Here is a 21,882-nt window from a genome sequence, read left to right on the forward strand (position 1 = left end):
GCCTGCTTCTCCCTCTGCCTGTGACTCTGCCTCTCTCTCTCTCTCTGTGACTATCATAAAAAAAAAAAAAAGAAAAAGAAAATGCTGTCTAGGAAACATAATCAAAAGGAGGAAACAGTTATTTTACTTTTTATTCTAGAGGATATGTTCTGGAGCTGTTTTGAAGCAACCTTATTAACATAAAAGCCAGTCAGCTTTACCTTAAAATACTGAAGTATCTCAAATACACACAAAAGTGCCAGGCACACATAGGCACTCAGTAAATACTTGTCAATTAAATGGATACTGATTCCGGATCATCTTCGAAGTCAGACTACTAGAAGGGCCATTGAAGTCTAACAAAGATAATTTGGAAATATGTACTTAGGAGCTGAAGTATAAAATGTTTTAATGATAAAGGAAATAAAAAGAATGCAACTTACACTAAGCTAGTCCAGTCTGTTACTAATTTATTTTCATAAAGCCCAAAAGAAAGATCTGTGTATAAACTTTGGAGAACTGTTTAGTCTTAGGGAACAGAACTCAAAAATTCAAACTCTGGTTTGAACTACCAATATTCATTGGCAGTGCCTTGTCCTTTCATTCTTATTTTCCTCCTGGGTTCTCTTCCTTTCATTCACATCCAGAAAATATGAATGCTTGAATAGCAGCAGGCTTGCATGCATTCTTCAACTCCACATTCAGAAACCGCTCTCATCTGTGGGAGATACATCATGCGAATAGGTTGCAAAAACCTGGCACTTGCAATTTGGATCTTTTAACATCTGAGTAAAAAAAGTCTCTGAAACTGATACACAAAAAACTTAAACCTTTCTTTGTCGTGATTTCTAATGATAACATGTTTATGTTCAGATAACAGCTAACCTGGAAGAAGCTCATCGCTGGTTTAAGTGCAGGTTTGATGGCCTCCAACTTGAGCTGACAAAAAACCGGTTGCAGAGGCTTCCCCGAGAAGACAGGTGGCTGGAAGAGGTAGGGTATTTAGACGTGGCTGTCTTCAGCAATTTTGGATTTGTTCCTCCTCGGATTTCTCATGGCAGAAGTTCTCTCTTTATCCAGCTACTCTCCCCGCTAATCTTTAGGTTTCTTTAAACTGTAAAGAAAACAGGAATCCCTGGGTGGCTCAGTGGTTAAGCATCTGCCTTCTGCTCAGGGCGTGATCCCGGGATCTGGGATCAAGTCCCACATGGGGCTCCCTGCAGGGAGCCTACTTCTCCCTCTGCCTGGGTCTCTGCCTCTCTCTCATAAATAATGAAACCTTTAAAAAAAAAAAGTAAGATCAACTGTAAAGAAAACAGACTAAATTTCTTCCTTAACAGCTGCACATCTCTCAAACTGTCTAGGTTAGGACCATTCACCTTGATGAATGAATTATATTCATAAAGACAAAAATGGGTCCTCAGCTTTGCAGTTAGTTTTGAACAGTGTTAGGTCTGTTTTCTTTCCAACAGGACCAAGGTAACAGGCACGATATTGCGTCCAGCCAGTCTGTTCTACATCGATGGGAAAATAAACAGAATCTTAAACTTATGCCCAAGAAGTGTCAATCTGAACTAGAGAGAAAGTGACGTCCTTGACAAAGGCGTGCCATCTATAGCTACACGGCCGCGATTTCCTGAGCCCAGCAACCAGAGCTGGCCTTTTTCCACAGTCATCAGAACATGAAGTCTTTGATGTGGGCTGAAGATTTTGGACTTGAGTTTATCATTTTATGAGTTTTCTGATACCAGTACAGAACCACCCCACCTTTTTTGTCCTTTTCCCCATTTTCCACCCAATAAATTTATATTAATTTGTTGTATGATAGATGCTATTGTATGATACTTGGCTATTTTTCTAAGTATATTTTTTTTTTCTAAGTATATTTTATCAAAATATTTAGTGAGGTCCTAGATGATATGGCAACTAAATGACAAGATATTTTGTTTCAATGAAATGCTATAACATCCGGTAGGTAATCCCTGAAAATGGAATCACCTGGAAAATGATAAAACTTTCCCACGGTTCTTACAAATGTGTATATACCCTTTTATGCTAGGTAATTATTAGCACATTTTCTTAGCACTTTTCAGTAAGATTCTGTTTTATTGTTTTAAGTAAGTTCTACACCCAGGGTGGGGCTTGCACTTACCCCCGCCCCACGCAAGGTCAAGAGTTGCATGCTTTACTGACTGAGCCAGCCAGGTGCCCATATATCTATTCTTAGAGATTGTAAATGTCCAAAGCTATAAATACAAAGCAAATTATTGTGTATACCAGTCTGCTGCAAGAAACATGTAGCTCCTCCTTAGTGTAGTAATAAATTCAGCTTTTTAAAAAAAATTTAGATACTGAGTGGTAGATTATATACATTAAGTCTGGACTACCTAAACAGCTACCATAAGATCTAGTTTAATTGATGCTCAAGTGATGGCAGCTACTGATGGTACTATCAGGACCTATATGAAGTGAGCAATTGTGAAATTGGAGAGAATATCAAAAATAAGACTCCCAGAGGATGAGGAGCCCACCACTCTTTATCTGATATAAAAAGACAAAGCTGAGTTGACTCTGGTAACGGAGAGCTATGTTGTTAGGCAGGCTCCTCCCTGAGCGGAACAGACTGCTGATCTTATAGGTTTTGGGGCAGGACTTTCAGAGGCTTATGAGGGTTGATATCATCTGTAGAAGTGTAGTTAATGTGGGTGAGACTCTTAATTGGCATTCAGGGGTAAGTTTATTAGAGCACATCCATTCCTATTGTCTGACTTTCAGAGGTGGGGGCTCACTGATTGGCAGCCTGGCAAAAGCCGCCTCACGTTGTCTAACTCCTACGGGATTTATCCCTTTGGACTCTTCATAAGGAGATATAGTCAGTTGAGGGTGCCAGGGAGTCAGTCTTGAAATAGTCTAACCAAGAGCCCCACAGAACAGTTGACCTTAGTCCTGAATTCTTCATAGGAAGAAAGATCCCAGTTACTGCATAGGAGAGATGATCAACCTTAATGGGTTGTAAATCTACTGTTCCTGAGTGTTGTCATGACATTGACCGTTACTGGCCAAGAATACATTTATCTTCCTCATCCAGGACAGGGGCATTTTTTCTTCACTTGTGTATTGTCCTCAAAGAGTACCATCATCGATAATGTCAGTGTAACATACCTTTATATTGTTTTTTTAGGTTGGCTATACTAAACATTAGCTTCGGAGAAGTGAATTGTAGAGTTATGTTGGTGATCATTTCTAGTAAAGCTTATAGTTAGAACGCCCTATTCAGAGTAATGAATTTGCCGAAGTGTTTCTGTAGTACCTTTGTCAGGTTCCATTGTGGGCCTCTGCTTTCATCCAAAACAACCAAAAAACAGACAAAAAGTCAAACAATGATTTCTAAGACACCAGACATGAAACAAGGAACAGTGATCCCTGAGAGAAAAGGAATAAATGATGTGAACCCTACTATCGCCCCAGCTTACAGCCTTCAGAGACTTTACCTGCATTGCAAGGAGGGGAAATCGGTGGGCTCCCTGAGGAGGCGCCAGAGCTCAGGGAGACAAGGACTGCTGGAGTCCAGGACCGAGTCCCAGAGGGGAGAGAGCTGCATGGAGGGAGAACTTCAGAGAGGTCCCAGAGGTCCTCTGAGTATTCAGCTGCGTCCCAGTCAGCACACACACAGGAGGAAACCACCCAAAGCTGGAGAAAGAATCATCCCAAAGGGTCCGAGTTAACCACCTTAGTCCAGCCAGCGCTGGACGCATCATTACGTTTAGTCTCCGAGGCTGGGTGGGATTTGTGAACACAGTGTCCTGCATGTAGTATGCGTACTAACAGCCTTATCTACAGATCTAGTAATTTCACTAAAGTAGTCTTGTTTAGAAAAAGAATGCTTATGGCACAAACTGATCTTTATACCATTAATTCTACTGTAAGGTGATGACTGCGGAGTGTGTTAGAAGCTGAAGGCAACTGAATTACAAGTATATGTTCTTATCGACAACGTCAACTTGATTCAGCTCAAACCAAGGAATGGTTTAATTCATAGCTAAATGGATAGCCAATGTGGCCAATTCATTCTAAAAATTAGATCAAATATCCCTTAAATTAACTTCTTGGTTTGATTTATCCTTGTAGATTTTTTTTTTTTTAAACTAAAACACCCCAGTCACTGGTCAGTCCTTGACTAATCCTTGAGTGGTATTTAATTTTATGTTGGCTGAAGGCTTTCCTTTGACAGGCCATACCTAGCTTCTATGTTGTACTTGAGAGGTTTCTTTTCTTTTTTTGAATGATGAGGTGCTTTAACAGCTACCCACTGGAATATTATTTGACTGGGAAGCAATTTATGATTTCAGGAGTTAATACAAATGGTATCTCAAATTGCTGAGGTTTATAAAGAGAATGTAGAGGTGAGGATGTGAAGACACCCTGATAGCTCTGGCTGGCTGGGCAGGATGGCCTTCCTCCCTTGCTGAGTTAACAATGCTCAGCACACACACACACACACACAGTATCAGTTCCCACCAGCCAGAATCAGAAACCTCATGATTTACAGGGCATTGGGGGGTGGAGTATACTAAAGAGTATCGGTCTCAGAAGTAGAGACTCGTAAGCCCTATAGTCAAAACTGCTCTGTTCCTACCTAATCTTAAAAGCAAGACCCCAAATGACCCATTTCCAGGTAACTGCATTCTGACACAGAGCTTAAGAATATTTAGAGGAATACAGGGGCACCTGGGTGGCATTGTCCATTAAGCGTCCGCCTTTGCTCAGGTTATGATCCCGAGGTCCTGGAACTGGGCCCCGCATCAGGCTCCCTGCTTAACAGGAAGCCTGCTTTTCCCTCTCCCATTTCCCCTGCTTGCACACTCTATCAAATAAGTAAAGTCTTTTCTTAAAAAAGAGGAATACAAAAATATATGGCACCCATCAAAGGTAAAAAATAAAAGTCACAATTTGCATTATCCAATCCAAAATTATCAGGCATAAAAAAGCAGAAAAATTTGACCCGGAACATAAATGTTAGAAGTGACAAAGACATTGAAACAGTTACTGTAGCTATATGTTCAAAGAATATTACAATGACGGATAGTAATAGAAATTGAAAATACTTCATAATTATTAACTAGTAGAAAAATGATGGGTGATTTGCTTTAGTAACAGAGATTTACCACATGTGGTCACATCAGATTTAAAGGGGATGCTAATATAAGATGTGAGGATGCTTTGACTCATTTTTTGACAACTGTAGTGGTTCTGAATCAAGGAGACTAAGCTGTGGCTACTGGATTAAGGGGTAGGGCAATGGTATCACATCTGCTGTGTTGTTAATTCCCATAGAGCACATGGCCTGACTTCTCATGTTAGTACAAAAAGATTTATGAAATCTTGATTCTGGGAAGAATCAACCTGGACTCTGACTTTGCTCCAGGTAAACAGTCTATGGAGTCATTTGCCCTTGGGGATTCTGATACTATGGCTATTTTTTGTTTGTTTGTTTTGGTCAGTTTTGTTGAGGTATAATTGACAAAATTATAATATATTGAAGGTGTACATCATAAGGATCCAGTATACATTGTGAAGGTCTTCTATCACCTCGCATATAATTTTTTTTTTCGCATATAATTTTGATAAGAACATTTCATTTTTACTCTCAGCAAATTTCAATTATATGATAGAGTTGATTCTAATCGTCATACTATACATTCGATCCTCAGACCTTATTCATCCTGTAATTCAAACTATACTTTTACCAACCTCTATTTTCTAACCCTTAGCCCCTGGCAACCACTTTTCTGTTCCCCGTTTCCACGAGTTTGACTCTTTTTTTTTTTTTTTTTTTAAGATTCCACATATAAGTAAGTGTCTTTGGTAATCTTTTGAGGGTTTCTTTTTTTTAAGATTTTTAATCTCTACACCTAACATGGCATTCAAATCTAGAACCCCAAATTTGTACACTCTACCAACTGAGCAACTAAGTGCCCCCAATTATTTTTGAATTATGAGACTATAATAGATACTCTAATGTCACATCAGCCATAATCTGAGCATAGGTAAGGGCTGCAGCATATTTTGTCTGGAAGTAGAATAAATCTCTAGGTGTCCCAAAGAAAAAAACTCTCTCTCTGCCCAGTGATTCCAAAGTATCAGATACAGATCGAGACTTAGGAAGAACTCAAACCTGTAAGTTCTCAGTTTTTGAATGGTTTTAGTAAACCAAAACAAATAATGTTCATTTCCTCTCAAACTTCCATAATTACTATATATTTTCAAATTCATATTTTATTACCATCTTTTGTCATAAAGTCATTTTTATATTAAGACAAAACCACTAGCACTGGGATCCCTGGGTGGCACAGTGGTTTAGCGCCTGCCTTTGGCCCAGGGCGCGATCCTGGAGGCCCAGGATCGAATCCCACGTCGGGCTCCCAGTGCGTGGGGCCTGCTTCTCCCTCTGCCTGTGTCTCTGCCTCTCTCTCTCTGTGTGACTATCATAAAAACAACAACAACAACAAAAAAAACCCCACTAGCACTATAAGCCATTTCGCTTTTCTTTTCAGGCAACTTTCTTCTTCTTGTTGGGGGACCATGGCATGGGAGGGGGGTGGGAGAGAAACTCTTAAGCAGGCTCCATGCCCAGTGCAGGGCTTGACTCAGGACTTGATCTCACAATCCTAGATCCTAACTTGAGCAAAAATCAAGAATCAGATGCTTAACCAACTGAGCCACCTAGGTGCCCTGCTTCTTAGACATTAAAATTTTGGTCAGAAGGATCTGATGTTCCAGAGTAATACAATTAGTTGTAGCTAACACTGGTATCAAGTGCTCTTCTATTCTGCTTGGGAGTTTAGAGGAAAGACAAGGAATCATGGACTCATCTCCCCCAGAGTGGCATCATTAGATTTCAAAGGGTTGTCTGGTTTCTATTAGCCCAGTGACCTTTTTGCTTGCAATTTCTCCTAGCTTCTTTACTGACAGACTTCCAATTCCTTGCCTTGCTTTTATCTAGGGGTCAATTATTTTATAGACAGCCAGAGCTCGTTTACTCTGACTCTTCCAAAAACATCTAGCTACGGATTATCGGTTCTCTAAAATAGTTTCACATTGCAATATTTTTTTTTCTTATTAAATTCCCTAGTTTAGATTTAAGTCCATTAACAAAAAGAAGACAGGGCTCTTACTACAGCTATTGGGTCTACCTCAGGATACAATTTGAAAGAAGAGCAAAGGATCCCTGGGTGGCGCAGCGGTTTGGCGCCTGCCTTTGGCCCAGGGCGCGATCCTGGAGACCCGGGATCGAATCCCACGTCGGGCTCCCGGTGCATGGAGCCTGCTTCTCCCTCCGCCTGTGTCTCTGCCTCTCTCTCTCTCTGTGACTATCATAAATAAATAAAAAATTAAAAAAAAATTTAATTGAAAGAAGAGCAAAATATCTAAGAAATTTAACTATTGGATGGTATTGGGCATCTCCCGAAGAGCTTTTATCCTGCACTCTTATCTCTATGTGATCATAAAGATAAGATCTCCCCGTCTTATTGAGCAAGATGGCTTTATGTTCCACTGCTCTAAATCACCAGATGTTCTCCTCTTGGGACTTCTTTGGGCAATAGGGACTCTAAACAAGCCTTTTTTATAAATGGTCAGAAACCATGTACAATATATAGAAGACGAATAGACTGGAACATTTTCTGCTTACTAACAACCCCAGGAGAGATTTCTTACAGCTCTAATAAATCCAGGACTGAGTCTCGTTGGATGGGCTAATCACATACCCACCCTCAATCAATGTAACTTAAAAGATTATATACTAATTGGCTAGGTCTAGAGGTGAGGTGTGTCCCTCTGAAACTGAGACTAGTTCCCCAAAGGAAATCTCAGTGATGTTCCTAGAAGAAAAGGAAGGTAAGTCGGATCAAAACCATGGATGTCTTATCACAACAGTCATTAATTTTTTTTTAACAGTCATTAGATTATAAGCAGAGAAAAGACACCAGTGTGGTCACTACTGTCATTGACACAGCCCCAGAGCTCTGAGTAGGTGCTAGGTTCCTTTCACATTGACACTTTTTCCTCCAAAGAATTTGTGTAAGACCGCTACAGGCTGGCAAATTCTTCCTCAGCTTTTTTTTTTTTTTTTTTTTTTTTATGATAGTCATACAGAGAGAAAGAGAGAGGCAGAGAGACAGGCAGAGGGAGAAGCAGGCTCCATGCACCGGGAGCCCGACGTGGGACTCGATCCCGGGTCTCCAGGATCGCGCCTTGGGCCAAAGGCAGGCGCCAAACCGCTGCGCCACCCAGGGATCCCTCTTCCTCAGCTTTTAAAACTGATCCTTTAATAACCTATATAAAGAGTCTTTGAGGCAGCTGCTTAGCTACCTACCTCCTAATATTCCTTCACAAGCAATAGGAAACAAGAGAGGAAAAGTGAATTCTACATAAAACCACACTCAGTTCAACTTGAAATGTCAAATCTTTAAAAATAAGTAAAATGAAAAATCACCAAATCCCAATGTGTGCTCTCTCACACTCCTGCCCCACCCACTACAAGGTTTATAGCAGACAAAGGCAGATCAAGGTGGAAAAAGGAAGCTACTGAAGGGCTGTACGGTTGATCTGACACTGTGCCTCCACAAGGGCTACATGTACCCTAAACCGGGAGAACTGAAAAAAGTGTCCAGACAAATCCAAGCATGAACTATAGGAAAGGAACTTCCAAGTACATGGGATTAAAAGGTGCAGACACGATTTCAAGTGGCTCTTCAAAATGCATGTCTGCTGGAGGAGGAGAAAAAGGCTAAATGGAGAAGCCCCCACTGGAAGTTGAATCATTAAGGGAAAAGGAAAATGAAGTTTTAGGGCCAATAAAAAAAAAAAAAAAACCCACAAAATTGGACTCTCAATCCCACAACACAAAAACCTCCCCACCGAAGCACAAAAAAACACCCTGGGAAAAGCTCCTGGACTTTGGATACCCCCAAATGAGGTGTCAGTAGACTAGAAATATTGTAAAACAACCCAATACCATAAACATGAACAAGAGGAAAGTGAAGTCCTCAAAAGTACTGCAGAAAGTCAGGAATGAAATTCCCTATATCTCAATGGAAGAAAATTGCTCCCAATAAAAACCCTCATGAAGAAGAAGAAACTTCAAAGTGAACTATCCAAACAAATATCAAACTCTCAGGATAGGAGAACCACTGTGAAACATATTTTTAAAACTAAAGACAGAAATGAACAAAAATCAGAAAAATAAAGAGGTGTTTGTGCTTAGAACAGTGGAAAAGACAAAAGTATCTCAGAAATGAGGAATAAGTTACAAGATGTCCAAAGGAGAACTGATTCAGAGCAAAGAAGGAGTCACTAAAGAAAAGCAGGAAAACAAGGAAATGAAAATGGCATTAAGAAGTAAAAAAGGGGGGATGCCTGGGTGGCGCAGCGGTTTGGCGCCTGCCTTTGGCCCAGGGCGCGATCCTGGAGACCTGGGATCGAATCCCACGTCGGGCTCCCGGTGCATGGAGCCTGCTTCTCCCTCTGCCTGTGTCTCTGCCTCTCTCTCTCTCTCTCTGTGACTATCATAAATAAATAAAAATTTTAAAAAAAAATTTAAAAAAAAAGAAGTCAAAAAGGTCAGGGTGCTTTACTGGCTCAGTTGGTGGACATGCAACTCTTGATCTTGGGGTTGTGAGACTGAGCCTCATGTTGGGTGTGGATATTACTTAAAAATAATAAATCTAAAACAAAAGTAAAAAGGGTCATAGAAAAAGTAATGGAATGGGAAACGGGCAAAGAAAGAATACTACTTGTGTTATTAGAGTCCCTGAGTGGGACTCAGAAGTAATATTAAAAACTACAGCCCAGGGGCGCCCAGGTGGCTCAGTCAGTTAAGTGTCCAACTCTTGATTTCCGCCCAGGTCAGGACCTCAGGGTCGTGAGATCAAGCCCCACGTTGGGCTCTGTGCAGAGTGTGGAGCCTACTTAAGATCCTCTCTCCCTCTCCCATTGCCCCTCTCCACCTTTAGAAAGAACATTTTCAAAAAATAGAAAAAAGTGTATCTGAATCTACATATTAGAAGAACTCACCAGGAAACTAGAAGATTCAACAAGACATATTCTAGTAAAACTGTAAGATTTCAAAGACCAAATATCATCAAAGTCGACAGATAAAAAGATCAAATTATTTACAAAGACAAAAGAAACTGGCACCCTGTTTGTAAACCAATGCACTAAGCGAGGCAATAGGCTGAATTCTAAGATAGGGCCCAAGATTTCCCACCTCCCGAGGACCTGCCTGCATCAATCTCTCTACGGTGAAATGATGTATTTCATGCTTATGATTAGAGAATATGTCACAGTTGACTCGAGGGAGAGATTATCCTGTAGTGTTGACCTCATCACATAAATCCTTAAAAGCCATTTATCCAACTAGTTGCAGAAGGGAAAGTCCGAGATTTGAAGCACAAGATGATTTTGTGTGCCCCCCTGGCTTGAAGGTGGAGAAGGCGGTATTGGCATGGAATGCAGGTTCATCTGGAAGCTGAAAGCAGCCCTGGAAATGGAGACCTCAGTCCTAAACTGCCGGAAACTGAATTCTGCTAACAACCAGAATAAACTTCAATGTAGATTCTTGCCTTTGACCTTCAGAAAAGAGCACAGTCCTGCCAACACCTTGATTTCAGCCTGTGAAACCCTGAGATTCTAGCCCCACTCTGGATTCCTGACCCACAGAAACCATGAGATAGGAAGTTTGTATTATTTTTAAATTTTTCTTATTTTTCATTTTGTTAAGTAAGCTCTACACACCCATCACAGGGCTTGAACTCACAACTTCAAGATCAAGAGTCCTGCACTCTACCAACTGAGCCAGCCAGGTGCCCCAGGTTCATATTTGTATTTTTTTAAGCCCCCAAGTGTGTGGTAGCAGCAATGAAAAATTGATACATAGCATTTTTAAAAAGCTCAAAAAATATGAGTGAACCAATAATTCTACATCCAATTTTCAACTATCAAAACTACAGAAAATTGGGTTTGAAGCTGGGCTCCTATCGCCAGGAGCTGTTGGCAGCCCATGGACCAACCCTTCCCGGCCCTGGGGCCCCACCCTGCCTGGTTGTAACTGTCCTCAGCCCCTCTCCCCACAAGCCCCTGCCCTGGGAGGTCACCCCTCAAAATAAATAAAACTACAGAAAAGTGGTTATAAACATATGAGAACTTAGAGAATTCTGCATCCATCAAGTCTTCCTGAGGAAATTACAAGAGCAGAGGTCAGCAAACTTTTTCCATAAGGACCAGACAGTGAAGCTTAGAGGCTTTGAGGAATAAATATGGCTTCTGTCACATATTATTCTGGTTTTTGGATGTGTTTCTTTTTAATTCTTTGCTCATAAGCCACCCAAAACCAGATTATGAGTCAGATTTGGCCTGCAGGCCTTATTTAAACAGCCCCTGTGTTAGAGGAGAAATGATAATGGAAAATCTATAAATGTGTACAGCAGTGTATAAAAAAAGATCAGGAGAAGAGAACTGATGTGCAAATGTTATATATTATGATAAAATGGAAACGCAACCACAAAAATGGCAGAAGGGAGAAGAAAATACAAAGGGAGAATACAGTTGCTGTATAGGCCCCAGGAAGGCACTGAAGGGAAACAATCTTGAGAAACCAGATGGTTGAAGGTCATATAAGTAAACAGGACTAAGGGCTTTTTAATAAAGTACAAGTAAGGGACGAGGTTCCAGATGGTAAAGTACAAAGGTCCTGAACTCACCTCCTCCCATGGACACATGGAATCTCTGGCTACATATGCAACAATTCCCTCTGAAACAAGGCCTGAAAACTAGCTGAGCAACTCCTTCATGTTAAGGAAATGAGAAGAAAACCACAATGAAGTGGGTGGGATTGAAACCCAATCTCACCATAATCCTCACTCATGACACAGTGACCTTATAAAAGAGAGAACTTACAAACCTGAAACTTCTTCCCCAAGTCAGGCACCCCAATTTTTAAGATCTGTACCCAAGAGATAAGCTCCCAAAACCTGGCTTTGAAATCCAATGGGGTCACAACTAGGAGACCCAAAGGGCTTCAGCAAAATGAGAAAGACTTTCATAAGGGCTCACACAGGGGCACTTGGGTGGCCCAGTCAGTTAAGTGTCTGCTTTTGGCTCAGGTCATGATCCCAGGGTCCTGAGATCGAGCCCCTTGCTGGGCTCCCTGCTTCTCCCACTTCCTCTGCCCCTCCCCTTGCTCATATCCCACCCTCAAATAAATAAATAAAATCTTTTTAAGAAAACAAAGGGCTCGGGATCTCTGGGTGATGCAGTGGTTTAGCGCCTGCCTTTGGCCCAGGGCACGATCCTGGAGACCCGGGATCGAACCCACGTTGGGCTCCTGGTGCATGGAGCCTGCTTCTCCCTCTGTCTGTGTCTCTGCCTCTCTCTCTCTCTCTCTGTGACTATCATAAATAAATAAAAATTAAAAAATAAATAAAAAGATTGTTCAAAAGATTAAAAAAAAAAAAAAGAAAAAGAAAAAAGAAAATAAAGGGCTCACATAAACTCACCACAGGATCCAGCACGGAAGCACAGACTTTATGCGGAAGAGATTCCACTGCTCATCTTAAAGTGTCTGCAGGAGGGGCAGGAAGTGCTGGGATACTCTCAGGGACAGGGCTGGTCAGCCTTTGTCACGCCTTCCCTCTACCTTGCTGAAGCTGGCAGACTCATTTTCTTTCATGCTAGCCCTTCCCGCCTGCCCTACTCCCCAGGTGCGCTCTCACTTTCTTCCTCTGCCACACTCCAAAGTATCCATGGACTGTAACATTCAAAGAAATTCTTCTTGGCCAAATACCACCTCCCAGAGCACTGCTCAGGCAGCAGACTGAAACATATCCCCACTCTTTCTAAGAGGCCTATGCACTTTCCCAGGAGCTTTCTTTTCAGCTTAAATATTTCTTGTAAGGCAAGTGTAATGGTGATGAGCTCCTTTAGCTTTTGCTTGTCGTCTTTAGCTCTTCACTTTGCCTACTAAAGGGCAGGCTTCTGGTCTGGCACATTCCTAGGGCCCTATGGAAGTGCACTCAGGGAAGAAAGGCCAGTGGATGCAGTCTTGGCATTCTCTCCCTTTCCCTCACTCCAGTTTGCTGGTATCTCCCCAGATAGAGCTTATACCCTTGTATTGCACCCCAGTCTTTGTGACTATTGCCTAGGGGACTTCAGATCACCTGACTCTGACTCTATTGGCCAACAGGGCTTATGCTTGTGGTCCGAAGAACTATATATATCTGCATACTAAAAGCTGCTGCCTGAGGATCTGGCTTCCAATCAGCCTGTATATAGGTGCTGACTGAGATACCTCCCTTTAGGACACGGTAAGCTCTTGGCACACCCTCAAGAACTATTAAAAGTACAATGAGCTGCTTGGACAACCACAAAGGTTTGAGAAACAATCAAGAGTTAGGGCAAGGATGAACAATAAATAAGTCATCTCCTACATGAGACCATGCCTTCAAGATTGGGAGAGGTGGCTGTTACTACTGTTACATAGAAACCAATGCAGAGAGTGAAGCAAAATGAGTAAATAAAGGAATATATTCATAAAGGTGCTCCAGCAAAACTGGGAGAAGAATGAATAGTGAGAACTTAAAAAACAATAAAAAATATAAGAAAATACCACAGAGAAGTCACAGAGCAAACGAATACAAAACTTCACTGAAAAATACAGTAAAGGGCTTCAACAGCAGACTACATTGGCAGAAGAAAGGATTAGTGAATGCTAAGATAGGACAGTACAACTCACCCCATCAGAGCAACAAAATGAATAAAAGTAAAGATACCTTTAAGGAATTTAGGGGCATCAAGCATACTAACACTCATATTATACAGGCCCCAGAAGGAGAAGTGAGTGAAAGTGGCAGGAACTTATTGGAGAAATAATGGCTGGAAACTCTCCTAACCTGATGAAGAAAACAGACATTCAGAGAGTTCCAAAAAAAAATGAACCCAAGGAGACCCATCTTGAGACACATTACAATTAAAATGTCAAATGTTAAAGGAGAGAATCTTAAAAGCAAGAGAAAACTTGTTACATACAAGGGAATCCCCATACAACTATCAGATTTTTTCAGAAGAAATTTTGCAGACCAGAGGGAGTGCCACAATATATTCAAAGTGCTAAAAGTAAAAACTTTCCAGCCAAGAATACTCTACTTGGCAAAGTTAATCAGAATTGAAGGAAAGATACAGAGTTTCACAAGCAAGCAAAAGCTAAAGGAGCACCACTAAATTAGCCTTACAAGAAATGTCAGACCACTTAAAGTTGAAAAAAGGGGTGCTAATTAGTAAGAAGAAAATATATGAAAGTGCAACTCACACTGGTAAAGTTAAATACATAGTAAAGGTAGGAACACGTGGGCAGCTCAGTGGTTAAGCTCTGACTCTGGATCTCAGTTTAGGTCTCAGGGTTGTGAGTTCAAGCCACACCCTGGGCACCACACTGGGTGGGGAGCCTACTTAAAAAAATAAATTACTATATCTACACACACACACACACACACACACAGAGTAAAGGTAATGGATTAATCACTTAAAAACTAGTATGAAAATTAAAAGATAAAGTAGTAAAACTAAAATTACAGTAATTAGTTAAGAGATACAAAAGATAAAAACATGTAAAATGTAACATCAAAACCACAAAATGCAGTAGGAGGATAAAAATGTAGAAGTTTAGAATGCGTTCAAACTTATCAATCTAAAATAGGCTGTCATTAATATATATGTAACCCTCGTGGTAACCACAAAACAAAAACATCAGGTAGATACACAAAAGATAATGAGAAAAAGGAATCTAAGCATGCCACTAAAGAAAATCATCAAGCCACAAAGGAAAAGGCAAGAGAAGAAAAAGGAACGGGGCAGAGGGGGAGGGACTACAAAACATCCAGAAAACAAAAATGGAAACGAGAACGTACCTATCAATAATTACTTTAAATATAAAGGGACTAAACTTTGCAATAAAAAAAAAAAGAGTAGTTGAATTTAAAAAACAAACAAGACCCATCTAATGCTGCCTACAAGATACACACTTCAGTTCTAAGAACACACAAAGTGAAAGGATGGAAGAACATAAATGGAAGCCAAAAGAAAGCTGGGGTAGCTATAGTTATATTGGGCAAAATAGACTTTAAAACAAAGACTGTGATAAGAGATAAAAGCGTTATAAAGTAAGGGGTCAAAATCCCCAAAAAAGATGTAACGTGAAATATTTATGCACCTCATATACAAACACTAAATATATAAAGCAAATATTAAGAGACCAGGGGCACCTGGGTGGCTCAGTCAGTTAAGCATCTACCTTCAGCTCAAGTCATGGTCCTCGGGTCCTGAGATGGAGCCCTGTGTCCAGGCTCCGTGCTTCTCCCTCCCCCTCTGCCACTCCTCCTACTTGTGCTTGCGCATGCTCTCTGTCAAATAAATAAAATCTTTTAAAAAAAAATATTAAGAGACCAAAAGGAATTGATGGCAATACGATAATAGTTGGGGACTTTAACAGCACACATCTATGGATATCAGAAAATCAGTCAGGAAATATTGACCTCAAACAACATGTTCGACCAAATCAACTTGATATTTACAGAACATTTCCATCCAAAAGCAACAAAATACACATTTTTCTAAAGTGCACATGGAACATTCTCCAGAATAGATCACAAAACAGATCTTAATTTATTTAAGAGGACTTACACCATATCAAATATTTTTTCCACCAAATAGTGTGACACTAGAAGTCATTACAAGTAGGAAACTGGAAAATTCACAAATATGGAGAGGCTAGCCCACAGGCTACAGAACAACAACCAATGAGTCAACAAAGAAATCAATAGAAATAAAATACCTTGAGATAAATGAAAATGGAAATGTAACACACTAAAATTTATGGGATGCATTAAAAGCAGTTCTAAAAATCTAGGAAGTTCACAACAAATGCTTACCTCATGAAACAAAATTCCAAAACAACATTACACCTCAAAGAGCTAGAGTTCAAACCCAGAGTTTATAGGAGGAAGAAAATATAACAAAAATCAGAGCAAAAATAAATGAAACAGAGATTTTAAAAAGGACCAATGGAAAAGATCAATGAAAAAAAAAAAAAACATCTAGTTCTTTGAAAACATAGATAAGACCTAAAAAAATAATTTCAGAAATAAAAGAGGAGCTGTTTCAACTGCTACCACAAAGGTTTCTAAGAAACCACTATGAACAATTATATGCTAACAAATTAGACAGCCTAGAAAAAGTTAATTCCAAGAACATACAACCTACCAAGACTTAAATCATAAAGAAATAAGAATTTGAATAGACCAATACTAGTAATGAGATTGAATCAATAATTGAACACCTTTCAATAAGCAAAAGTCCAAAATCAGATGGCTTCACCAGTGAATTCTACCAAACACTAAAAAAATTAATATTAAGGACGCCTGGGTGGCTCAGAGGTTAAAGCATCTGCCTTTGGCCCAGGGCGTGATCCTGGAGTCCCTGGGATCAAGTCTCGCATCGGGCTCCCTGCCTGCTTCTCCCTCTGCCCGTGTCTCTGCCTCTCTCTCTCAATCTGTGTCTCTCATGAATAAATAAATAAAATCTTAAAAAAAAAATTAATACTCATCCTTCTTAAATTCTTCCAAAAAACCCCACCAACCCCGGAAGAGGAAGAAACTCTTCCAAACTCATTTTACAAAGCCAACATTACTCTGATACCAAAACCAGAAAAGGATGCCACCAGGAAATTAAAGGCCCGTATCCCTGCTGAATATAGATGCAAAAATCCTCAACAAAATATTAGCAACCTGAATTCAACAATACGTTAAAAGGGTCATACACCATGATCAAGTGGGATTTTTTTTCCCAGGGATGCAAGGATGATTCAGTATCTGCAAATAAATCAGCGTGATATACCACATTAAGAAATGAAGGATAAAAATCTTATCTCAATACAAGCAGAAAAAAATTTTGATAGAATTGAACTTTCGTTTAGGCTTATAAAAACTCTCAACAAAGAGGGTGTATAGATGAAAGCCATCTCAACATAATGAAGGCCACTTATGACAGGCCTGCAACTGACATACTCAACAGTGAAAGATCAGGAACAAGACAAGGATGACTATTCTTGCCACTTTTAATCAATATAGTATTAGAAGCTCTCGCTAGAGCAAGTAGGCATGGAATAAAAGGCATCCCAATTGAAAAGGAAGGGGTAGACTGTCACTATTTGCAGAGGACATGCTAGTTTTGCACAGTGGCAGTATCATAGCCAATGAGGTTTATCCAAGGAGCAATCATTGCTAATTGCAGATGACATGCTTTATATATAAAATACCACAGACTCCACTAGAAATCTATTAGTAGAGTTAAAGAACAAATTCAGTGAAGTTACAGGATAAAAAAATTAATGTATAAATATCAGGAAGAGGAATTAAGAAAATGATCCCATTTACAACTGCATCAAAAAGAAAAAAAATACCTAGGAATAAACGAAGGAGGTGAAAGATCTGTACTCTGAAAACCCTAAGATGCTGATGAAAGAAACTGAAGAGGGCACAAAGAAATGGAAAGACAGTCCATGTCCATTGACTAGAATACTGTTAAAATGTCCCATACTACCCCAAAACAATTTGATAGACCCAGTGCGATCACTCTTAAAATTCTAATGGCATTTTTCGCGGAAATAGACAAACCTAAGATGTGCGTGGAACCTCAAAAGATCCCAAATAGCCCAAGCAATCTTGAGAAAGAAGACGCATCATGCTCCCTGATATCAAAATAGATTACAAAGCCAGAGTTATTAAACGGTGTGGTGTTACCATAAAAATAGACATTTAGATCAATGGAACAGAATGCAGAGTCCAGAAATAAACCCATGCATATATGGTTAATTATAACAAAGGCAACAAGAATGTACAATGGGGAAAACACAGTCCCTTTGTTAACTAGTGCTGTGAAAATTAAACTGCCACATGCAGGCAGCCCCGGTGGCGCAGCGGTTTGGTGCCGCCTGCAACCCAGGGTGTGATCCTGGAGACCTGGGATCGAGTCCTGTGTTGGGCTCCCTGCATGGAGCCCGCTTCTCCCTCTGCCTGTGTCTTTGCCCCTCTTTCTCTCTCTGAATGAATAAGTAAATACATCTTAAAATAAATAAATAAATAAATAAGCTGCCATATGCGATAGAATAAAATCGGACTTTACACCTTACACAAAAACTAACTTAATATGATTTAAAGACTTGAACGTAAGGCCTAAAACCATAAAACTTCTAGAAGAACACGTAGGAGGTAAGCTCCTTGACACTGATGTCTTGGTGATGATTTTTTAAATCTGATACCCAAAGCAAAACCAACAAAAGCAAAAATAAACAAGTAGGACTACTTCAAACTAAAAAGCTTCTGTACAGGGGCGCCTGGGCAGCTTGGTCAGTTGAGCTTCTCTTATATTCAGCTCCCATCATGATCTCAGGGTGGTGAGATCGAGCCCGAGTGGCTCCATGCTTAGCATGGAGTCAGCTTGAGAGTCCCTCCCTCTGCCCCCCTCCCTGCTTGCACATGCTCTCACAGAAAAAAACGTAAAGAAGAAAAGCCTCTGTATAGCAGAGGAAACCATCGAGAGAGTGAAACGGTGACCCACTGTTTGCAAATCATAGATCTGAGAAGGAGTTAATATGCAAAATATATAACAAACTGAGAACTCATTAACAAAAATCCCGTCAAAAAATGGGCAGAAGCTCTGAATTGACATTTTTCTAAAGACATACATGTAGATGGCCAACAGGTACATTAAAGAATACTCAACATCCCACTATCATCAGGGAAATGCAAATCTAGACCACAATGAGCTATCACACTTGTCAAATGACTGGGGTCAAAAAGAAATAATGAGTGTTGGTGAGGATGTGGAGAAAAAGGACCCCTCGTGCACTGTTGGTGGGAATGCAAACTGCTGCAACCACTGTGCGAAACAGTATGGAGGTTCTTCAAAAAATTAAAAATAGAAATACCCTATGATCCAGTAATTCCACTACTGGGTATTTGCCTACAGAAAACAAAAAACACTCAATTGTTTTAACATATACCCCTATATTTACTGAAGCATATTTACAGTATCCAAGATATGGAAACAATCAACAAATGGACAAAGAAAATGTGGTATTCAGCAATCAATAAGAATAAGACCTCGCCTTTTGTTACAACACCAATAGACTTTGAAGGCGTTATGCCACGTGAAATAAGTCAAACGGAAAAAGACAAACACTGATTTTTCTTATATCTGGAATCTAAAAAAAACCCAAAAAAACAAGGAAGCAGACTCATAGATCTAGAGAATGATTTGCAGTTGCCAGAGGCATTAGGTGTACGGTGGGCAAAATTAGCAAACTGCTTTGGGTTTTGGTTTATTTATTTTTGGTTCTGATAAATTGGATAAAGAAACCCAAAACACATAGAGAACACCAACATGATTTGGAGATAAGCAAAAATCACACAAACAAGATACAAGTAGCACCAACAATCAAAGGTCAGTATTGAAATAATATGTGTGTATTTTTAACAGATTTTGTTTTAAAGTAATCTCTGCACCCAACAGGGGGCTCGAACTCAAAAGCCCAAGATCAAGAGTTGCATGCTCCTCCAACTGAGCCAGCCTGGCACCCTGAAACAGTACTTTTTTTTAAAAATGAAAAACCTCAGGAGTTTCTCTTGCCTCTTGAGAGACCTGAACCGGGTCCACAGCTGCTGGTACTCGACCCCCCACCCCATCTACGCTGCCTTTAACAACATGTAACAACTTTTTTTTTTTTTTAAGTTTATTTATGATAGTCACACAGAGAGAGAAAGAGAGAGAGGCAGAGACACAGGCAGAGGGAGAAGCAGGCTCCACGCACGGGAGCCCGACGTGGGACTCGGTCCTGGGTCTCCAGGATCGAGCCCTGGGCCAAAGGCAGGTGCCCAACCGCTGCGCCACCCAGGGATCCCCAACATGTAACTTCTTGACTCGTCCTAGAAAAGTCGTCTGCTTCATGAGGAAACTAGAATCACTGGTGTTGTAAGGCAAAGCCAAGGTTTGCTAGGAAGCCCTTAGGTAGCCAAGCGTGGGGGCCAGGCGCCCTTTCTGTATTTTTACCTTTTACAGTATCTCAAACGAGAGCCCTGTAAATCCTTCAACATCCACCTCTGCCTCGGTGTCGGAGAAGCCTAGCCGTATTTCCGTAGCTGCTTCTCTGGTCCCCAGCACCCACTTTCTGCTCCTAGAACCTCACTTTCACCCAGACTGCCTCCATGGCCCTCCTTTGTTCCCTACACTGTCAGTCCGGGTGGCGAGGGGGCCCGGCTGCCTTCTCCTGGGATCTTCCTAAGAACCCTGCTGGATTTTCCAGGATCTTCCTCACTTCCCTAAACATTTTCTTTTGAAGTTTCCTATCGGCTATGAAAGAAAAAAAAAAAATTGAGTCTTACAAAAAGACACCATAAAATGAAATGAAAAGACAAGTGACAAAGACTTAATTCCAGATTGGATAAAGACTACCTACAATTCGACAACACAAATAAAGCCCAATTATTTTTTAAAAATCGACAGAGGATGAAACAGCAATTCAAAGAAGAAATCCTGAAAGGTCTGCAAGCATGTAAGAAGGTAGGTTTCAACCTTCCCGGCACACAAATGCAACAGCCATTTCCCACCTGCCGACTGGGGGAAAAATACGTTCCAGCGGGGACGCAGGTGTCCTCACACAGCAAGTAGAGTCGTCTGGGAGGGCAGGCGGGCACACCTGGCACAGCGCGGGCACACCTTGTGGAGACTGAGAAAATTAAGGCCATTCCACCTCAAGTTCAGCGTTAGCACAGGTACAGGCATCTCCGGCCCCTGGGAATAAGAGCTGAACTTTACAGGAAAAACCGCAGAACGCCCTTGGCAGAGTCGCATGTCGGAGTAAGAACGAGCTCGGAACGCCCTTGACAGACAGTCCGGTACGGGAATGGAAACAGCTTAGGAGATCCCTCCACCCCTTCTGAAAATCCCCTAGACCAGCCCACAGAAACCCAGCTGTACCTCCCCTTGGGGTCCGAGTCCCTGCTCCCCGTGTCGGGTACACTTGGACCCAAGCTAATAACCCTCATGTACTTGCGGCCGTGTCGGCTCCTTGGTGGTTTTCTCGGATTCGCAATCTTGGGCACAACAGCCTGACAGTGTGGGCCGCCGGCAGGGGCTCCACCGACCTCGGTCGCGGCGGGAGGTCCGACCCTTGGTCTGCTGCACCCCAGGGGCGAGCCTGAGCTCCTCCCGCGTGGGTCACCGACAAGACAAACGGCGCCACGTGCGGTGGATACGGCCCCGCGCGCAGAGCTCCGGCGGCTCCAAGCCCCTGGGTCGGGCTCTTAGGCCCCCAGGGACCCTCTAGGAAAACGGCGGGAAGGGAGAGAAAGGAGGAAAGCTCCGTCCCGTTGTGTAACTCGGATGAAGCCACCTGGGTACTTCGGGGCGTCGGTCCCCTCCGGGAAATAGGCGTGGAGCCAGGCCTGCCCCCGCCTCGTGGGGTGCTGAGGGCCCCTCCCCCCGCGGCCCGGGCGGGGCAGGTGTCGGCCTCACCCCGGCTCACCCGGGCCAAGCGCGCCGGCGCCTCCACCCGACAGGACAGGCCGAGGCCGTGAAGTCACTCGGAAGACGCTTCTCCCAGCGTCTGGGCGGGGAGGGGGCGCCACGAGGGCCACGGCGCCTGCCGGCCTCACCCTTCCCTCTCCGGTCCCCTCCTCGGGGCGTCGACGCGAGCACCCGCCTCCCTCGCCTAAAGCGTAGGCGGTGCCGCCGCCCCTCGGCCTGGCCGGCTTCCCTCGCGGCCACTTCCGGGTGCTCTCAGAAACCCGAGGGCGT

The 21,882-nt window shown here is 41.9% G+C and overlaps 1 protein-coding gene and 1 long non-coding RNA gene across 14 annotated transcripts in view; one reads left to right on the top strand and one right to left on the bottom strand.

Annotated features, from left to right (window-relative positions):
• Positions 1–2,253, top strand: part of CCDC150 (coiled-coil domain containing 150) — an 83,616-nt gene extending 81,363 nt beyond the window's left edge. For all 12 annotated transcript variants that reach the window (XM_041737406.1, XM_041737409.1, XM_041737411.1 and 9 more), the window contains 2 exons: positions 853–972; positions 1,452–2,253. In XM_041737406.1, coding sequence (XP_041593340.1) covers positions 853–972; positions 1,452–1,568 — 237 coding nt within the window. In that variant the 3' untranslated portion in view covers positions 1,569–2,253. The remainder of the gene's footprint in view (positions 1–852; positions 973–1,451) is intronic.
• LOC121480668 lies at positions 9–21,832 on the bottom strand. Of its 2 annotated transcripts, XR_005985047.1 has the most exons (6): positions 21,136–21,832; positions 20,694–20,812; positions 3,471–3,669; positions 865–1,093; positions 423–697; positions 9–50 (listed from the first exon to the last, which is right to left on the bottom strand). It is a non-coding gene; the product is annotated as an uncharacterized LOC121480668 (long non-coding RNA). The 2 variants fall into 2 exon arrangements; XR_005985048.1 differs by lacking the exon at positions 20,694–20,812.
• Between the last annotated feature and the right edge of the window lie 50 nt (positions 21,833–21,882).

This window comes from Vulpes lagopus, chromosome 22, assembly GCF_018345385.1.
Source record: "Vulpes lagopus strain Blue_001 chromosome 22, ASM1834538v1, whole genome shotgun sequence".
NCBI classification, from domain to species: Eukaryota; Metazoa; Chordata; class Mammalia; order Carnivora; family Canidae; genus Vulpes; species Vulpes lagopus.